The sequence below is a fragment of the Mytilus trossulus genome, chromosome 10 (genome assembly GCF_036588685.1).
Source record: "Mytilus trossulus isolate FHL-02 chromosome 10, PNRI_Mtr1.1.1.hap1, whole genome shotgun sequence".
Lineage (NCBI taxonomy): Eukaryota > Metazoa > Mollusca > Bivalvia > Mytilida > Mytilidae > Mytilus > Mytilus trossulus.
The window spans coordinates 16,874,348-16,893,935 of record NC_086382.1 but is presented as its reverse complement, the minus strand read 5'-3'; the positions used below and the strand labels follow the sequence as shown (position 1 = coordinate 16,893,935).

Genomic DNA, 19,588 nt, shown 5'->3' with positions numbered 1-19,588 from the left:
AGGAATTAGGGGCCAAAAAGGGCCCAAATAAGCATTTTCTTGGTTTTCGCACTATAACTTTAGTTTAAGTTAATAGAAATCTATGAAATTTTGACACAAGGTTGATGACCACAAAAGAAAGGTTGGGATTGATTTTGGGAGTTTTGGTTTCAACAGTTTAGGAATAAGGGGCCAAAAAAGGACCCAAATAAGCATTATTCTTGGTTTTCGCACAATAACTTTAGTATAAGTAAATAGAAATCAATGAAATTTAAACACAATGTTTATGACCACAAAAGGTAGATTGGTATTGATTTTGGGAGTTTAGGTCCCAACAGTAAAGGAATTAGGGGCCAAAAAGGGACCCAAATAAGCATTTTTCTTGCTTTTCGCACCATAACGTTAGTATAAGTAAATAGAAATCTATGAAATTTAAACACAAGGTTAATGACCGCAAAAGGAAGGTTGGTATTGATTTTGGGAGTTTTTGTCCCAACAGTTTAGGAAAAAGGGGCCCAAAGGGTCCAAAATTAAACTTTGTTTGATTTCATCAAAATTGAATAATTGGGGTTCTCGGATATGCCGAATCTAACTGTTTATGTAGATTCTTAACTTTTGGTCATGTTTTCAAATTGGTCCACATTAAGGTCCAAAGGGTCCAAAATTAAACTTAGTTTGATTTTGACAAAAAATGAATCGGTTGGGTTCTTTGATATGTTGAATCTAAAAATGTACTTAGATTCTTGATTATTGGCCCAGTTTTCAAGTTGGTCCAAATCTGGGTCCAAAATTAAACTTTTTTGATTTCATCAAAAATTGAATAAATGGGGTTCTTTGATTTGCCAAATCTAACTGTATATGTAGATTCTTCATTTTTGGTCCCGTTTTCAAATTGGCCTACATTAAGGTCAAAAGGGTCCAAAATTAAACTAAGTTTGATTTTAACAAAAATTAAATTCTTGGGCCTCTTTGATATGCTGAATCTAAACATGTACTTAGATTTTTGATTATGGGCCCAGTTTTCAAGTTGGTCCAAATCAGGATCTAAAATTATTATATTTAGTATTGTGCAATAGGAAGTCTTTTCAATTGCACAGTATTGTGCAATGGCAAGAAATATCTAATTTCACAATGTTGTGAAAAAGCAAATTTTTTTTTAATTAGAGTTATCTTTCTTTGTCCAAAATAGTAAGCAAGAAATATCTTATTGCAAGAATTTTTTTTAATTGGAGTTATCTTTCTTTGTCCAGAATCAACTTAAATCTTTGTTATATACAATTTACAATGTATATTCACTTTTTACTACCAACTGATAAATTTAAATAATCTTTACCATTCAGTGATAACAAGCAGTTTTTTTACATCTTAATATTTTATGATGTATTTAAATGAGTAGTTATTGTTGCAAACTCCATTAGAATATTTTAATTGAGATTAGTTTTGGAATAAGGGAAAGGGGGATGTGATTAAAAAATTGGGTTCAATTTTTCTCATTTGAAATTTCATAAATAAAAAGAAAATTTCTTCAAACATTTTTTTGAGAGGATTAATATTCAACAGCATAGTGAATTGCTCTAAGAGAAAACAAAAATTTTAAGTTCATTAGAACACATTCATTCTGTGTCAGAAACCTATGCTGTGTCAACTATTTAATCACAATCCAAATTTAGAGCTGAATCCAGCTTGAATGTTGTGTCCATACTTGCCCCAACCGTTCAGGGTTCAACCTCTGCGGTCGTATAAAGCTACGCCCTGCGAAGCATCTGGTTGTTACATATATACAAATGTATATAGTATATATATTAGAAATGTACTACAAAATTGGAATTATTAATATTCTCTCACATGAAATATGTTGGGGGGGGAGGGGGGGGGGGGGGGAGGCAGGGACATAGAAATACTTGGGTTTCATGTGTCTGTTCATGCTATCCATTATATCTTCTTAGCGCTCTCAATTTTACAAATTTTGCAAGATTTTTATGAAACTTGTATCACAAGTTTATATCAGTATTTTCTTTGACAAAAAAGTGCCACTCAATTATTTTTGAAAGAGTTATGGCCCTTGGAAACATTTATTCCATGGTAAATTGCATCATGAGTGCTCTCATGTGTACAAATCTTGCCAGAATTTAATGAAACTTATCATTGCTTATATCATTATGATCATACTACTAGGTTTATGTAAGCAAAGTCTTGGACGAGTTAAAAAATTGGTAAAAACAATTATTTTTAAAGAATGCTGCTCCTTTGAAACATTGATACAAACAATGTATGATTGAAAATTACATACATGTAGTTAGCACTCTCATGTGTTCAAATATATGCTAGATTTTTGTGAAACTCGTTTTAAAGGTTTATTAGCTGGGAGTCATAAACCTGTCATAAATATAAAGACAGGTAGAATCAGAGTATTAAAATATTACAACAATAAAGGCATAGGCTTGAGAAATTGCGCAGGGTTTATGTAAAAGATCACAGGGTGGCATTCAGGATAGGGTGGGTAGAATGCCCTGTGAAAACAGCCTAGCTGGAACATTGAGTCAAAGTATGGATCCTGAGCAATAATTGGAATTGTATATAAATTTGAATTTCAATTTCAATTTCAACTTCAACTTCAACTTCAACTTCAACTTCAACTTCAACTTCAACTTCAACTTCAACTTCAACTTCAAAATTCAAAATTCAAAATTCAAAATTCAAAATTCAAATTCAGAATTCAAAATTCAAAATTCAAAATTCAAAATTCAAAATTCAAAATTCAAAATTCAAAATTCAAAATTCAAAATTCAAAATTCAAATTCAAATTCAAATTCAAGTTCACGTTCAAATTCAAATTCAAATTCAAAATTCTTCATTTCTTAATCACATGCATGACAGGGCCCTTTCAGGCATTATGAAATTGAACACAACCATTCTCACTTCCATACCAATCTTTCTCACTTCACTTGTTCTGATAATGTTAATTAAGGAATAACAGTACTGTAGTTAAAGAGTTGCCACCGTCAATTGTAGATTTGACGGTCGCAAATGCAGTTTTACTGGCGACGCGTAGCTGAGACAGTAAAACGGAGATTTGCGACCGTCAAATCAAAATTGACGGTGGCAACTCTTCAACTACAGTACTGTTATTCCGATTCTAATGCATTACAAAAAGAAAAAATACGATAAAACTTGAAAAAAATGTCTAAATTTGTCAAATAAAAAAAAAATCCACAAATCTTCATGAATGATTTTGGCACAAATAGGTCATGGCTTAACGTGACGTCATACAAATGAAAACTTACAAACTGGAGGTTATGACGTTACTTGTACGCTTCAAATTCTGATAAAATTACATTAAAATGGCGAATTCGAGGTAGGTGTTGTTTTATTTTCGATTATATAGTAGAAATCGAACATTTTTTGATTCATCAATTCAAAATGGCAGGTCCCTCCTTAGTTACGTCTGGTCAACTGTGGATTTGATGGCAACTTTAAGCCAATGAAAAAAATTGTTACATCCAAATTGCATTAGAATTAGATATATATATGGACCATAATTTGGTATTCGACCTTTGGTTTCTTTTGGTATCCTTTTTTATAAGTTCTAAAACTTTAACTTTTATTCTGTGGGTTGTGTTGGTGTTAGAATAGTATAAATGGATCAATTGAGTTTTTCAAGAAAAAATTAATACATTTTGATTCACCGTTTACGTGACAGGAAACCACACAGGAAACCAATCTTTATTTTCTTTATTTGGCACAATATATTTCAAAAGACATAAATGAACACCATTACTAGTGTTACTTGCTTCATGTTAATATTTAAAATGTATTTTCAATGTTAAATTAAAGGGTTTTTTTAACACGACAGGAAACCATAAGAAACCAAAAGCATTTTTTAAGTTTTATTTTATTGCAAAATCTGCTTAAAATAATCTGAACAGTATACTTTTTCTTAAAATCTATCTTTAATGTAACAGTATTATAAAACTCCTAAATATGTGCTTGTTTTGAAAACAATTAGTACAATTTATTCAGAAATTTCCACTTTTTCTTCATTGATACAGGATACCACAATCGTTGTATCTTGATGTTTAAGCCAAAAAATGTATTTATATTTGGTTTTGAAATTCCAGTTATATACAATTTATTTCAAATCATTGGCAATGTAAAATTCTTTAAATACAGTAAAGAAAAAAACTTTTAACTTGGAATTAAAATCTTTAAAATAGGCACCATGTGATATTTGTGACCTGTACACCATCTACATGGTTTCCACATTTTAACCTACTTTAGTGGGCTAAAATCAATAAAGTACTTTCTTTCAAGTCATGCATGGTAAAAGTTTACTTCTCCTTTGACAAGTTTATTGTGTTTCTGATAAGTGTTTGCAGAACAGGAATAAAAAAAAATAATTAAAAATTTTGACAAGATACAGACTTTGTACATTCCAATGCATTATTTTTCATTTAATTATCTTTATTCACCTAAAATATCCAGTAATATTTACTGCTGAAGCAAAATCAATCCAACGAACATCGGCACCAGGATAAGAGACGTAATTTCGATTGAATTTTCCAAGGACCCTCTACGTCGTTATTGGGAAACGTAGTGTGTTTAAACGTCGTAGTGTGTTTAAACGTTGGTCAAATCTGAAATCGATTTTGTCAAGTCATTGGGCATTTATTTTCACACAAGATCGTATGTAACATTATGCACATAGGAAAAATAATAGACCCCCGGTTGCAATCTCTTTGAAAATTGTATTTTCCTTTTTTAAACAAGTCGAAACAAGTCTACAGATTATGTTTAGAACTAGTATATCGTATGTCCGGCTGTAATGGCGTGATCACATGTTAGTCACATGTTTCACGTATGACCGGAAATGATTAGAACTTAAGGACAAAAACAATTTTAATAAATAACTGGACTTCTGTTTCGTGTGAAATGTAACGCATAACGACAACGTCATGTTCTTACTTAATTATTACGAAGATCAAAACAAGAATGTAAATCATCTCGGATTTACCTGTTTGAACATCTCGCGAGAGTTCATATTTGCATATTGTTTTTAAGAATTCTATTACAACAAAGCAGATTACATCATCTAAAAATTGCGTTACGAAATCGGACACAAAAATCACGCCACTGTTCTTACATCTGCTACATAAATACTTATAGTTCTCAGCATTTTCTTCTCACTATTCTTATTGGTCGAAAGCAAAAGTTACGAATTTGCCGGTGACGATTATCTATAAATCAGTCAGCGTTATGCTCTTCGGAAGCAAAAAGTAACTCGAGAAACGACACAAAAATATGGTTGTAGAATCTTTGAAATTCGTATATATTTCATTTTTTTTCTAGTGAGGAGTAGCATACACATGTATGTTGATAAAAATAATGGCATCTTTAGATGTAGTTACAACTTTTCTTACAGTAATTCACATTTTATCACTTTTCTATAGTTATAGGAAACGGAGCCCAATAGCAAATTATGGTCCATATACAGTACAATAGAACATACAAAATGTACACAAAAGTCATTGATCATATGAGTATAAATCATAAAAGTCCAGTTAATGAATAAAGAGAGATAAAGAGAGATAACTCTGATTGCTGAAATAAACATTTTCTTTTTGACTAATTGATGATTAATATGGTCCGAGACCACAATTGTCGTCCCTTGATTTTCGTTGTTCACGAATATAGTCCCTAGTGTTAACAGTGGGTTACTTGCCAATAATTTTTATATCCCTTCCAAATTTATTTCTCCATGTTTAATGCCTCAAATTGTAAGTAGGGGGGTGAAATTACACTGTAAAAAAATTTGGATTCAGAATTTTACAGGAAAGTAGTGATTTGGTCCAGCTGAAAAAGGTTAAAAATTAGCACTTCGGAAGCTGTCAAAAGATTTCAAGACACCCTAAACACAAAATTGTCCATATTTTGAGTTAGAGGCGATGAAGTTTTCTATAATTTTGATATAATTTGTCCCAAAAGTAGTACAACACACTGTAAAAATTTCATTGAGAAAGCGCAGGTGGGATTTTTTTAATTTTTATTTATGTTCTAAAAGAAATGCACTACGAATTAATTGTGTTCTCGGACCTAAGAGGTGAAGTCTCTAAATATAGAATCTGTACTTTGGCAACTTCCCTAAATGATTTGGTGGTGTCAATTTGTCAAATAGCATGAAACTAAAGGATTTAAACTTTTATTTTATAGAATTTCTGCAAAAATGACCAATTTTGGCATTTTATGGTCAAAATAGGCACTTTAAGGCTTTTTCTATACTGATGCATACATGTCATCCTGACTTTCTATCTGACAGGTTTTCATGTGTCAATACTTGTGTTTCTATGCCTTTATCTAGTTCTTTTACTTGTTTATGAACTCAGAATCTACAGAAAAGAAGATTATTTCAGACAATATGTACAAAATGTGTTGTATAAATGACCCTTGTCTAACGCCCTGTTTGGATGAAGTCAAAAGTGGGGTTCTTGGTACATAAAATTTGAAGTCCACAATAAAGACCTCACTAAATTTGTATCAAAAGCACTTTACAATGTCTATTGTACCTGTTCCATCTCACATAATATCTTTCTTTTCTTCTGTAGGATAGCAAGTGGTTTAAATATAAGCCTGTTGAGACTAAAATTGCATTCAAGTTTTTCATTAAAAAGGCAAAAATCTTTGTATCAGACCATACTGTCTGTTAGAAAAGTTAATTGCAAGAGCCTTTTTGTGCTCAGATTTGTTGTTTCATGTCACATGAGTATAGAAATGATAAAAAAGACACAATTTTTTATTTCTTATAGCCTCAATATGCATTTTTTAATGTAAATATGTGGCACGGCCTAAATTGACCCTTATTTTTTTCCAGTTTTATTTGGCTTAAGACCCTTTTAAACTAATATGATATGTTATTTGTGACTTTTCTTTCCATTTAAAGTACATTCAATACATATGTAAGGATTATTTACAACCAAAAAGCTTCACAAATTTAAAATTGCTGGAAAATATTACATCTTTATGTAAGGCCCCCTTTCATTGAAAAACCTCAATTTTTAGGCCCAGGCTGATATAAATTTGACTTTTGAATAATTATGCTAAGTCTGATAAATCAAATGAGTACTCTATTGCTTTTAGTACATAATAAATGATATACATGTATGAGGGCATTTAAAAAGTATTTTTTTGCAATATTTTAATTTTCAAAGCCCAAAATGTTGATAGTTGAAATTATTCAATTTTAACGTCAAAATTTAACACGCAAAGATGAGTATAGAATTTAACATATTGTCTATAATATATATCCTATTGTTATGAAACTTTGCAAGCAGTGTTATAATTTATTAAGCTTTGGTCATACCAAGTTTTTTTAAGATTTGTCAACTCTTTCTATCCTATTAGGTCCGAGACCACAATTGTCGTCCCTTGATTTTCGTTGTTCACGAATATAGTCCCTAGTGTTAACAGTGGGTTACTTGCCAATAATTTTTATATCCCTTCCAAATTTATTTCTCCATGTTTAATGCCTCAAATTGTAAGTAGGGGGGTGAAATTACACTGTAAAAAAATTTGGATTCAGAATTTTACAGGAAAGTAGTGATTTGGTCCAGCTGAAAAAGGTTAAAAATTAGCACTTCGGAAGCTGTCAAAAGATTTCAAGACACCCTAAACACAAAATTGTCCATATTTTGAGTTAGAGGCGATGAAGTTTTCTATAATTTTGATATAATTTGTCCCAAAAGTAGTACAACACACTGTAAAAATTTCATTGAGAAAGCGCAGGTGGGATTTTTTTAATTTTTATTTATGTTCTAAAAGAAATGCACTACGAATTAATTGTGTTCTCGGACCTAAGAAAAGATAAAAATGTGTTGTCTTTGTTTAGCAATATCCATAGTTAAACAGGTTATTTGTATTTAAATATTTTTTCTCTCAAAATTTCTTCAAATTTTTATTTTTGCAAAAAAGGGGGTGAAAAAAAAATTTGGGGGAGGGGGTCAAATGGCAACAGCATAGTGTATGGCACAAAAGGGAAGGTAAACATTTTTTTTTTATATGGGGTCAATTCATGATAACATGGTGCATTGCACAATAAAATGAATATAAATTAGAATCACACAATAACCAACTATAAGTTCTTTGACTACAGTTATACTGTGTCAGAAACCTATCATGTGTCAAATACAATGTATATAATTACAATCCAAATTAAGACCTGTATCAAGCGTGAATATTGTATCCATTTTTGCACCAACTGTTTAGGGTTAGACCTCCACAATTGTATCCAGCTGCACTCTGCGAAGACCTTTATAGATCAAACATCAATAATGAGGTCAAGTTATTGTGTATAGACTGGTATGTTATGTTATGTAGTTATCAAATTTATGTGAAATACCTTTTTCTATAAAAGGTATTTTACATACATCCTGCCCAATTTCTCAGGCCCATGCCTTTATTGTTGCAATCTGAAAGGTTGATGTTTAATTATTTGCTGAATAATTGAACATAATATAAGGGTACCAGGAACATAATATAAGGGTACCAGTAGTTATCTGTATGATCCCTAATTTTATATTCATGATATGCATTTTTTTTAATAAATCACTTGGCGAGTGTTCTAGTCTGCTTTGAAACACCTAACCGTATATATATATTTACAAAATTGAACATTTAACTTTTCATCAGTCTTTGAAAATTTCATATAGTGAAATGTTTTCCCTTTTTTCTTAGTTACACATGTACAACATATTTATTACACCCCAATTTTCACATCCATATACATGTATATATATAGGATTATGGGTTTTATAAAGTATGGTCAAATATATGAAGAAGACTACTAACAGGTGCCATCATCTGTCAGATGGAGATGATAATTTTAGAATTCAATATAATTTAAAGCTTGCTTTTAGACCCTTTTCACAAAGACCTTTCTATTTTTTATATAGACCCATCTTCTCTTATCTCTTAATTGACCAAATTTGATAACTACATAACATATACACAATAACTTGACCTCATTATTGATGTTTGATCTATAAAGGTCAATGTCATTAGCTGGTCTCTGTTGGTTTACTTAGTATCATCTGATTCTGACCTCATTTTCATGGTTCATTGGTAAATGTTAAGTTTGTATATATATACATTTTTGCGTACAATCATGCTATAAATGATGTCCTTGATGTAGGTGTTGTTTGAAGACAAATTTTGGTTTCTGAACTATTTAGTTAATAGATATAGGAAGATGTGGTGTGAGTGCCAATGAGACAACTCTCCATCCAAATAACAATTTAAAAATTAAACCATTATAGGTTAAAGTACGGCCTTCAACACGGAGCCTTGGCTCACACCGAACAACAAGCTATAAAGGGCCCCAAAATTACTAGTGTAAAACCATTCAAACGGGAAAACCAACGGTCTAATCTATATAAACAAAACGAGAAACGAGAAACACGTATATATTACATAAACAAACGACAACTACTGTACATCAGATTCCTGACTTAGGACAGGTGCAAATATTTGCAGCGGGATTAAACGTTTTAATGGGCCCAAACCTTCTCCCTTTTTCTGAAACAATAGCATAACATCACAACATATAAAAACATACGATAAAATATCAATTAGCAGACTTAACTTGTTTAGGTGAATGGATGGTCTTGATTAAATTTTACCAGTACATGTACAATGTAGGTTCTTATTTTATAATCATAAATTTAATAAAAAAAATCTTTTTGAAATCAGAAAACATTGAAACCAGATTTATATCATTACCACACAATCATGACAATGTTTTTAAGGATTTTTCCTCTGTTTTAGGACATCATCCGACAGATTTCTAGCCTTAGTAAACAGGACATAGAAAGAGCAAGAGCTGTCCAAGAACCCAGAAATGGCATCATCAAACAACATACAGGTAAGAATTGTTATTGTTGAATATTGCTAAGTCAAGAAAGGTATTTTCTCCAAGCATTGTTTTTGTCACAGAAATTGATACATCATGTACATAGCATTTCTACATTCCCCCATGACATAATTAAGGTTCAGTTTATAGATATCCATAATTTTGTCAATAAGAAAATAAAGAGACGTGGTACGTGTCAATGAGACAAATATCCAGCAGAGTTAAAATAATGCAGATTAAAGTATAAAACATGTTAAAGGTGACCATACAACCTTCAACAATGACAAAAAATTATACTGTATAGTCAGCTATAGGCTCCTGACCTGGGATAGGCACATTAAGTATGTGGCTGGGTTAAACATGCTTGTGATTGCTCAACTCTTCCGCTTACGCTTGGAATAAATTATACAATAAGTTGTCAGGCTGTGTATCAGTTGTGTGTACTCTTAATGGCCAAACATTTTACAGCATTCCTGACCTGATTGGAAGCAGTACCTCTGGCCAAGGGAAGCTAGTTAAAATGGTACGGAATTGCTAGTAAAATGTTGTCTATTTTTGGGAAAAGAATGAACACACAAGCTATACACAGCCTGACAACTTATTTTATAATTCGTTCCACTGTGCAAGAAGACAAACACATCTTGACAGTATAATTTTATCAAACATTTTCACAACAAAAACATTTTATTTAAATTTCTTTTTATAGTTTACTTACATACTTACAATGAACTTTCACTTTCAGTTGCTATTTATAACATTTCTAACCAAAGTAACATTGTGAAGTTTAAATTTTTACAACCCAACTTTGTACTTCAGCATGATTTTATGTATTGTTTGTATCCTGACGACGGCACCAAACATGTTGATCAATAAAAATTCTGCAGCAGTCCTGAAAGTGTTGTTGTTTGAAGAATCTCTACAATTAATAAAATTGTTTCAATACTTTTTATACGACCGCAAAATTTGGAAAAAAATTTCGTCGTATATTGCTATCACATTGGCGTCGTAGTCTGCGTCGTCGTCGTCCGAATACTTTTAGTTTTCGCACTCTAACTTTATTAAAAGTGAATAGAAATCTATGAAATTTTAACACAAGTTTTATGACCACAAAAGGAAGGTTGGGATTGATTATGGGAGTTTTGGTCCGAACATTTTAGGAATTAGGGGCCAAAAAGGGCCCAAATAAGCATTTTCTTGGTTTTCGCACTATAACTTCAGTTTAAGTTAATAGAAATCTATGAAATTTTGACACAAGGTTTATGACCACAAAAGAAAGGTTGGGATTGATTTTGGGAGTTTTGGTTCCAACAGTATAGGAATTAGGGGCCAAAAAAGGGCCCAAATAAGCATTATTCTTGGTTTTCGCACAATAACTTTAGTTTAAGTAATCAGAAATCAATGAAATTTAAAAACAATGTTTATAACCACAAAAGGAAGGTTGGTATTGATTTTGGGAGTTAAGGTCCCAACAGTTTAGGAATTAGGGGCCAAAAAGGGACCCAAATAAGCATTTTTCTTGGTTTTCGCACCATAACTTTAGTATAAGTAAATAGAAATCTATGAAATTTAAACACAAGGTTTATGACCATAAAAGGAAGGTTGGTGTTGATTTTGGGAGTTTTGGTCCCAACAGTTTAGGAATAAGGGGCCCAAAGGGCCCAAAATTAAACTTTGTTTGATTTCATCAAAAATTGAATAATTGGGGTTCTTTGATATGCCGAATCTAACTGTGTATGTAGACTCTTAATTTTTGGTCCCGTTTTCAAATTGGTCTACATTAAGGTCCAAAGGGTCCAAAATTAAACTTAGTTTGATTTAACAAAAATTGAATTCTTGGGGTTCTTTGATATGCTGAATCCAAACATGTACCTAGATTTTATTATGGGCCCAGTTTTCAAGTTTGTCCAAATCAGGATCCAAAATTATTATATTAAAGTCATAAGAAACGAGTGACCGGTGAAAAATAATGTTCTTCCAATTCTTAAACCAATGCATACAAACATCATAAACTTAGTCTTCTGTGCTCGAATTTATCATTTTTTTCGTGTAAATTTCGTATAATCGTCAATTTTTTTTTTCAATCTGTCAGTGTTGTTGTGAAAATATGGCAGGTAATTAAAGTTCGTGTTTGAAGCCGAAGTTTAACGATTGTCACCTGTTTGTCAATAATTGACGAAAAATAAACAAAAAAGCATGGAATTTGAGCACGTGTTTAACATGTAAACTCAGATAATAGTTTATTTTAAGGACATCCATGCGTATTGTGGTCACCGGATTTTTAAGAGATGGGTCACAGTGAGTTCACCTTGCATACGGAAAATATATCGGGGGAATAGCTTGCTGGAAGGAAGCAATTCAAATAAAGTAAACTTCTTCTAAATGTGAATAAATTAAAGAATTTTCTTCAGAAAAAAGTATATGTACATAAGTTTTACAATGAAAACTATCCATTGAGTTATAAAAAAACATATGCATTATTTTTTTTGATTTGAGGTTTCTTATGACTTTAAGTATTGTGCAATAGCAAGAAATTTTCAATTGCACAGTATTGCGCAATAGCAAGAAATCTTCGATTGCACAGTATTGTGCAATAGCAAGTATTTTCAATTGCACAGTATTGCGCAATAGCAAGAAATATCTAATTGCACAATTTCAATTGGAGTTATCTTTCTTTGTCCAGAATAGTAGTTGAATCAACTTAAATCATTGTTTTATACAATACATGTATACAATGTATATTTACTTTTACTACCAACTGATAAATTAAAACAATCTTTACCATTCAGTGATAACAAGCACTTTTTTTACATTTTAATATTTTATGATGTATTTAAATGAGTAATTATTGTTGCAAACTCCATTAGAAATTTGAATGAGATCGGTTTTGGAATAAAGGAAAAGGGGATGTGAAAAAAAAATTGAGGGGGGGGGTTCAATTTTCCTCATTTGAAATTTCATAAATAAAAAGAAAATTTCTTCAAACATTTTTTTGAGAGGATTAATATTCAACAGCATAGTGAATTGCTCAAAGGCAAAACAAAAATTTTAAGTTTATTAGACCACATTCATTCTGTGTCAGAAACCTATGCTGTGTCAACTATTTAATCACAATCCAAATTTAGAGCTGAATCCAGCTTGAATGTTGTGTCCGTACTTTCCCCAACCGTTCAGGGTTCAACCTCTGCGGTCGTATAAAGCTGCGCCCTGCGGAGCATCTGGTTTACAAATGCATATATTTAGAAATCCTTGGGCACCCATTTAGATTTGAATGATTTATTGATTCACCTGTTGTATATATTTCAGATTTTAAACCAATTCCTAGGAAACTTACTGAGAGGTCAGAAAGTCCCAGTGTAAACTCTGTTTCACACAATAGATCATCGGAATCTGATGTTACGTCGTCTTCACTTGTTAATGGAGATCAAACTCCTCCGCCCGTACCTCCAAGAGCTCCAATAGCTCAAAGGAGTCAATCACCTCCAGTAAATGTACAGAATTCTTTTGACAATTCCTCAGTACAAGGAAAAAAGATTTCGTCATCTGTTGTTAAGCCATTATCAACCTCACATAGACAATATATTGCTTCTAGTGTTCCTGTGAAGCAAGCAGCACAGTCTCCTCAACCTTCCCCACAAGGAAGTTTGCCCGTAACCCCTAACAGGGGTATGAGTCCAGTAAATGTTCAGAGGCCAGTGATTCATCAGGTCTCAAGTCAACCTGTGCGTGTTCCCACAAATGCAGGTGGTAATATTACAATTCGATATAAACAGCAACCACCTCCACCTTATACACATTCTAACAGTACTGGAACAGTGATACAAATTCATCCAAATCAAAATGAACAAATAAATTATTACCCTGGTTACCCTGTGGAATATATTTCTTCTTCAGACACAAGTAATGTGCCATTAAATGTTCAAAATTTACAAATGAGAGGTAGTAGTGGGTCATCGCCAATGGATGCTTGGTCAGCAAAAACATCCTCCATAATAATGACACCTGTAAAAAGTCAGGTGGTTCAGAAACCAAAGTTACAAACAGCAACGGCTCCTGTTCCTAATTTGACTGTCACTTCACAGCCTAATTTTGTATCTTCATTCCAAGCTCAAATAAATCCTTCACATAGTCAAAGTTTAGCAGTAACAAACTCAAATCCAGCAATGAGGGATGTTCATATCAAAATTATGCGACACCAAAATCAACAGGAAGGATACAATGTGACATCTGATGGTACATTCTTTCATGGAAATGGACGTCCACAAATTCAAATCCACCTTCAAAATCGTGCTAAAGCACAAGTTGCACCGCCTGCCTATGGTATGTATGATCATTTCAGATCTGATAACTCTACACCGAGATCTGGATCTCCTGTATCTCGAACAACAAATCAATCTCCAATGTCAATGCTGTCTACAGCATCCTCACCTTCAACCAATTCTGATGTTCCAGATAAACCACCACCTCCATATCCTGGTCGACATTTAGCTCATGGACCTGTTCAGATTGTCACTCCTATTCCTCAGCATCAGACAACTGTAGGTATGCAAAACATTATAAGAAACGTAACATCGTCTGCTCAGCAACAAAATGATCAACCACCACTGCCTCCAAGAGCTCCCAGACCTCTGACTGAGGCTGATCCTTCAAGACCTCCACCTATTCCTCCACCTCCTGTATCTAAACAACAACAGAAACAGGAGGAGGATACGGATACAGAAACATTGTCAACTGTGTCCGAAAGTAGTGTACATGAAAAAACTAGGTGTACCTCACCAATGCCCGAAAGAAAGCCAGAATCAAGAGAAAAGGATAGATTACGGAAAGACACACTTGTTAGAAATTATTCTCCACAAGCTTTTAAATTTTTCATGGAACAGCATGTTGAAAACTTGATAAAATCTCACCGGGACAGGGAAAAACGGCGGTTGCAATTAGAACGAGAAATGGCAAAAGTAGGATTGTCAGAAGATGCTCAGTTGCAAATGAGAAGAATGTTACATCAAAAGGAATCAAATTATATAAGATTAAAAAGAGCAAAAATGGAAAAATCTTTATTTCATAAAATTCAAACTTTGGGTGTTGGTGCTTTTGGTGAGGTAACACTGGTGCGCAAAAAAGATGTTGGTCATCTTTATGCAATGAAAACTTTAAGGAAAAGTGATGTTCTAAAAAGAAATCAAGTTGCTCATGTTAAAGCAGAAAGAGATATACTGGCAGAAGCCGACAATGAATGGGTTGTAAAATTATATTATTCATTTCAAGATCGAGATAATTTATATTTTGTGATGGATTATGTGCCTGGCGGAGACCTTATGGGGTTGCTTATTAAAAAAGGAATCTTCGAAGAACCATTAGCAATTCATTACATTGGAGAATTAGTGCTAGCTATTGAAAGTGTGCATAAAATGGGATTTATTCATCGTGATATCAAACCAGATAATATTCTTATAGATCGTGATGGACATATTAAACTCACAGATTTCGGACTATGTACAGGATTTCGTTGGACCCATAACTCGAAATACTATCAAAAAGGTAAGAATTCAGTCATTATTTGTTTATACCAATATAGAAATGTTTGAACATACATTTTAAATTAATTTCCATAATCATGATGATATATTATATATAATAAGCATGATTAGGAAAAAACTCTTCAATCACTAAAACATATTGATCAGTAAACAAAAATATTTTATATTGACCATGTGCTCAGCTTTTCTAATTTCTTGCCTTCCTCTGTTTATCTGAAATTACCAAGCCAAGGTTAACTGGACCCAAACTTGACCACAATCATGAGGGTTGTAAAGGGGGTACCTTTATAACAAAAAAAATATATCAGTAAATTTTTTTTAACAAATGACATTAATGGTAATTTTTGGTGAATGATGATAAAATGTACAGCGACTTTCATGGAAGGACAACTGTAGCTAAATATCACACGACTCAATTTATAAAGATGAAGTAAATGTGGCAAACATAATATTATACAAATATAGCCTTTGTATGAGGTCGATACAAGGATATATTGACCTGAAAGAAGTATATTGACTGAGGACGAAGTCCGAGGTCGATATACTTCTTTTAGTCGATACAAGGATATATTGACCTGAAAGAAGTATATTGACTGAGAACGAAGTCCGAATATCCTGAAATTCATTACATGACGTCACAAAGTATATCGGGTTTTAGATATTCTAAAAATAACAGTGCAATATGCTTTTTGCAGGTCAATATGCTTTTTGCTATCCGCCGTTTTCTCTCTACCTTCGAAAATATAGTTTAACATGTGACTATCCCTAAACGAATCAAATTTGTTAAAATATACGAATTAATAATATTAATCTTGAGCACATGTTAAAAATCTATGGATATACATTTGATTACAACTTCCTGTTACATTTTGTCTTTAGTCCAGGTAAATATGAGGATTTCTGTATCACATTGAAAATTTATATATATGGATCATAGCAAATGAAGATTTAGATTTTAATTCAGTCATGACAGTATATACATGATATGGTAGTCTATCTAGATTCTAGACCCTGAATAGAAATTTCCAAATGAGACAGGAAAAATACATACAAGTCAAATTGAACAATTGAAGTTATCCTTCTTTGTACTGGTTCTCGACTCCTCTATATGTATATAATGCATGTAATATATATACAAGTCTAAATTGAAAACAAGTTGCTTTCTTTAAAAAAAGAAATGCAATCGTAAACCCAAATGCTTGTTTGGCATTATATATATTATATATTAGATAATTGTTTAATAAAGATGTATTGTCTTATATACCTTTTGTTGTGCATAATAATTAGAAACTGACATTGCCTGTTTACTTAATGTAATACCAGCTTCACACATCAACGTATAGATCCGACGTACGTCGGTCGTGGTTAAAAAATCATGCATGCTACCAATACGCTAGTAATTTTGATGCATTCAACCTGTCACTCATATCTGTGCTAAAAGCGTGTATTGGGTGTGCGTGAAGTGTAACTGCCTAAGCGTTTTCTTGTCTTTCTACATTCCCAACTGCAGGTCTGTCTATATTTGAATGTTTGTCAATAAGTCTGTCACATTCGCCCGTCTGTTTACATGTTTACCAGTCCGTCTATGTCCACTGGTTCGTCTACATGTTCACTAGCTTTGAAATAGCTTTCGGTAAGTGCGATTATTTCATTGATTTGTGTCTATTGTTTTTATGTAAGTGATTATTGTCCACCGTACCCATATTTTTAGGGACGCAAATTGCAACTGATATTTTACAGTTTTTTTCTTGCGATGTGTTGTCCTTAAGGTTTGCTTCATTTGGGAAGGTTGGGTTTATGGCCACCCCATTGTTAATGTGCCAAAGTCCATTCTCAATCCAGGAACATGTAGTACAGTGGTTGTTGTTCATAATTCATGTTGGTCAATTTTTTTTCTTAAATTATTTTGTTATCGATAAGGCTGTTTAGTTTTGTTTGACTTTTGTTTTTAAATCTGAATGGTCGGGGCATTTAATAACCGACTAAAAAGTTTTTTTTTTTCATTTTTGGAGGCCGCTCGGTGGCCTTTAAAGACTTACTACCACATCATTGTAACTCTGGTTGGTACTTGTATCATTAGTGCTGGACCATGGTTGATCCTATGCACCTTTGAGGCAGGTGGGATATTTTTGTAGATCTTGTACAGCTCAAACTAATGGGAGTAGTTCCTGTACTTCTATGTCTAGTCCCATGTTGCATGGTAGGAGAGGGTGTAATATCTTCTGTAGGTTTGATGAAGTTTTACCCGTATCGGACTTCTTCTCCTGAATGAAAGCTTTAAGGCGACGAGTATTTTTGTATGCAATGTGCCCTTAACGTGTTTCAAACTTATCTGTAGCGTTTTCAACGCTCGTGTAGCGTGTATATTATGTGCGTGCAGTTTACAGGTATACGCTTGACAAACGCTTGAGCTGAATGAAATTTGTTATGTTCCATCTGGTGTGCAACTAAGTTACGCATACGATGATACGGACTTTGTTAATGTTCTTTTTTGACTGATTGTTTTACATTGTCATTTCGGGGCCTTTTATAGCCGACTATGCGGTACGTGCTTTGCCTGTTGTTGAAGGCCGTATGGTGACCCATAGTTTGTATTTCTGTGTCATTTTGGTTTCTTGTAGATAAATGTCTCATTGACACCAAATTAAACCATATTTTCTTTTTTTTATATTCGATATCTTATCGCCGACCTGGTTAAGTCTGCTAAAAAATGCATGCATTATTCATTTTTAGGTTATCAGTCGTAATTAAAGTGTCACATTTAATTCGTTGTTTCATTGGTTGAAGTATAATTTCTTACATCTGCATGGTCAAATGTGTATTTTTTTAAAATAAATTTTAGATTTAAATTTCAGTCATGGTTATTTTCCCCCTTCATATTGAATATCTATACTTATCAGTCGCATTTTAATGACGAAAAGGATTCAGAGGTTATTATGTGACCTCCTTGTTTTTAAAAAAGTAAATAATGTTGCAATATTTAAACAAAGAAAATAACTTTAAATTTGCAATATTAATGAAAATAAATACGGACTTAACTTTCATAACTAATTTTAACGTTTTTTTCAATAAAACGATTTTTTTGTTGAAAAATCCTCGTTTTACACCTATTAGAGGCACGTATTTATGATTATATTTCTATGTCCTTGGTCTATCCTAGACGTAAAATTTCAAACAATGCTAATACTTTTTTTAAAGATTTTATTTTTAATTGTTTTCGTTCAAAATATTTTATTTTTCATATTCAATATCTATTTAATTTTATTTTTAATAACCATTTTTTATTTTATTAAAGTTGCAATATTTAACCAAAAAAATAACTGTAACTTAATCATATGCAAGAAAGACTTCATTTAATTTCAGTATAAAAAAAATATTTAAAATAGCTTGCTTTTTACAACATGTACATCTTCACTAAACGTAAAATCTAAAATAAAATGCTACTAAAACTCTTTCTAAAGATTTTAGTTTTAATTATTCTCGTTCAGAATATAAAGCGCATTGTTTACATGCAATCTGATCTCATATCTAAACACAGCTGGTTACATTTTTTGTGTACATACATCGTTTGACTAATTAAAATACTACGCATGTAGGTTGATATTAGCAGCTTGTAACCGTGTGCAAGAAAATATTATATCATAATAAATTTCAGATCATACGTAAAATATCTCTATAGCAACTTAAGATGCTAATGCATATTCAACAGATTAGTAAGCTATTGCGCATGCATTTGAAAGGTGGTCATAGCTATTGCGCATGTATTTGAAAGGTGGTCAGAGAAAGAACAGAAGTGTTCCGAATAACATCCGGTGTTCCGAAAGACTACATCATTCGTCCAATATATACTGCGTAAACACAAATTTCAAACCTATGATTGCATTGGATTAAAACAGCATGTAACACATTTTGTTGTAGACGGGTCTAAATACAGCACAAAACAACATTTTCTAAACATTCTTAAACCCTGCTGACTGCCATTGACGTTTGCCAAATAAATTGATCAGAAGGTGTAACAAAATGAATCTCTATATTAATTTAATATCAAGCAGAAAAAAATAAACCAGCGGCAAAGATTGTAAACTACAACATGAGAACCTGATGATGAGGTGTTAAATTTTTTACACCATATCCAGATTTCAACACTTAATGTCTTTTCATTGATGTTAGGGATAGA

At 32.4% G+C, this 19,588-nt stretch overlaps 1 protein-coding gene across 4 annotated transcripts in view; it reads left to right on the top strand.

Annotated features, from left to right (window-relative positions):
• LOC134686953 (serine/threonine-protein kinase LATS1-like) overlaps positions 1 to 19,588 on the top strand; it is a 34,215-nt gene that overhangs the window by 5,250 nt on the left and 9,377 nt on the right. For all 4 annotated transcript variants that reach the window (XM_063546825.1, XM_063546827.1, XM_063546823.1 and 1 more), the window contains exons 3-4: positions 9,793 to 9,889; positions 13,181 to 15,412. In XM_063546825.1, the coding sequence (XP_063402895.1) occupies positions 9,793 to 9,889; positions 13,181 to 15,412 (2,329 nt within the window). The remainder of the gene's footprint in view (positions 1 to 9,792; positions 9,890 to 13,180; positions 15,413 to 19,588) is intronic.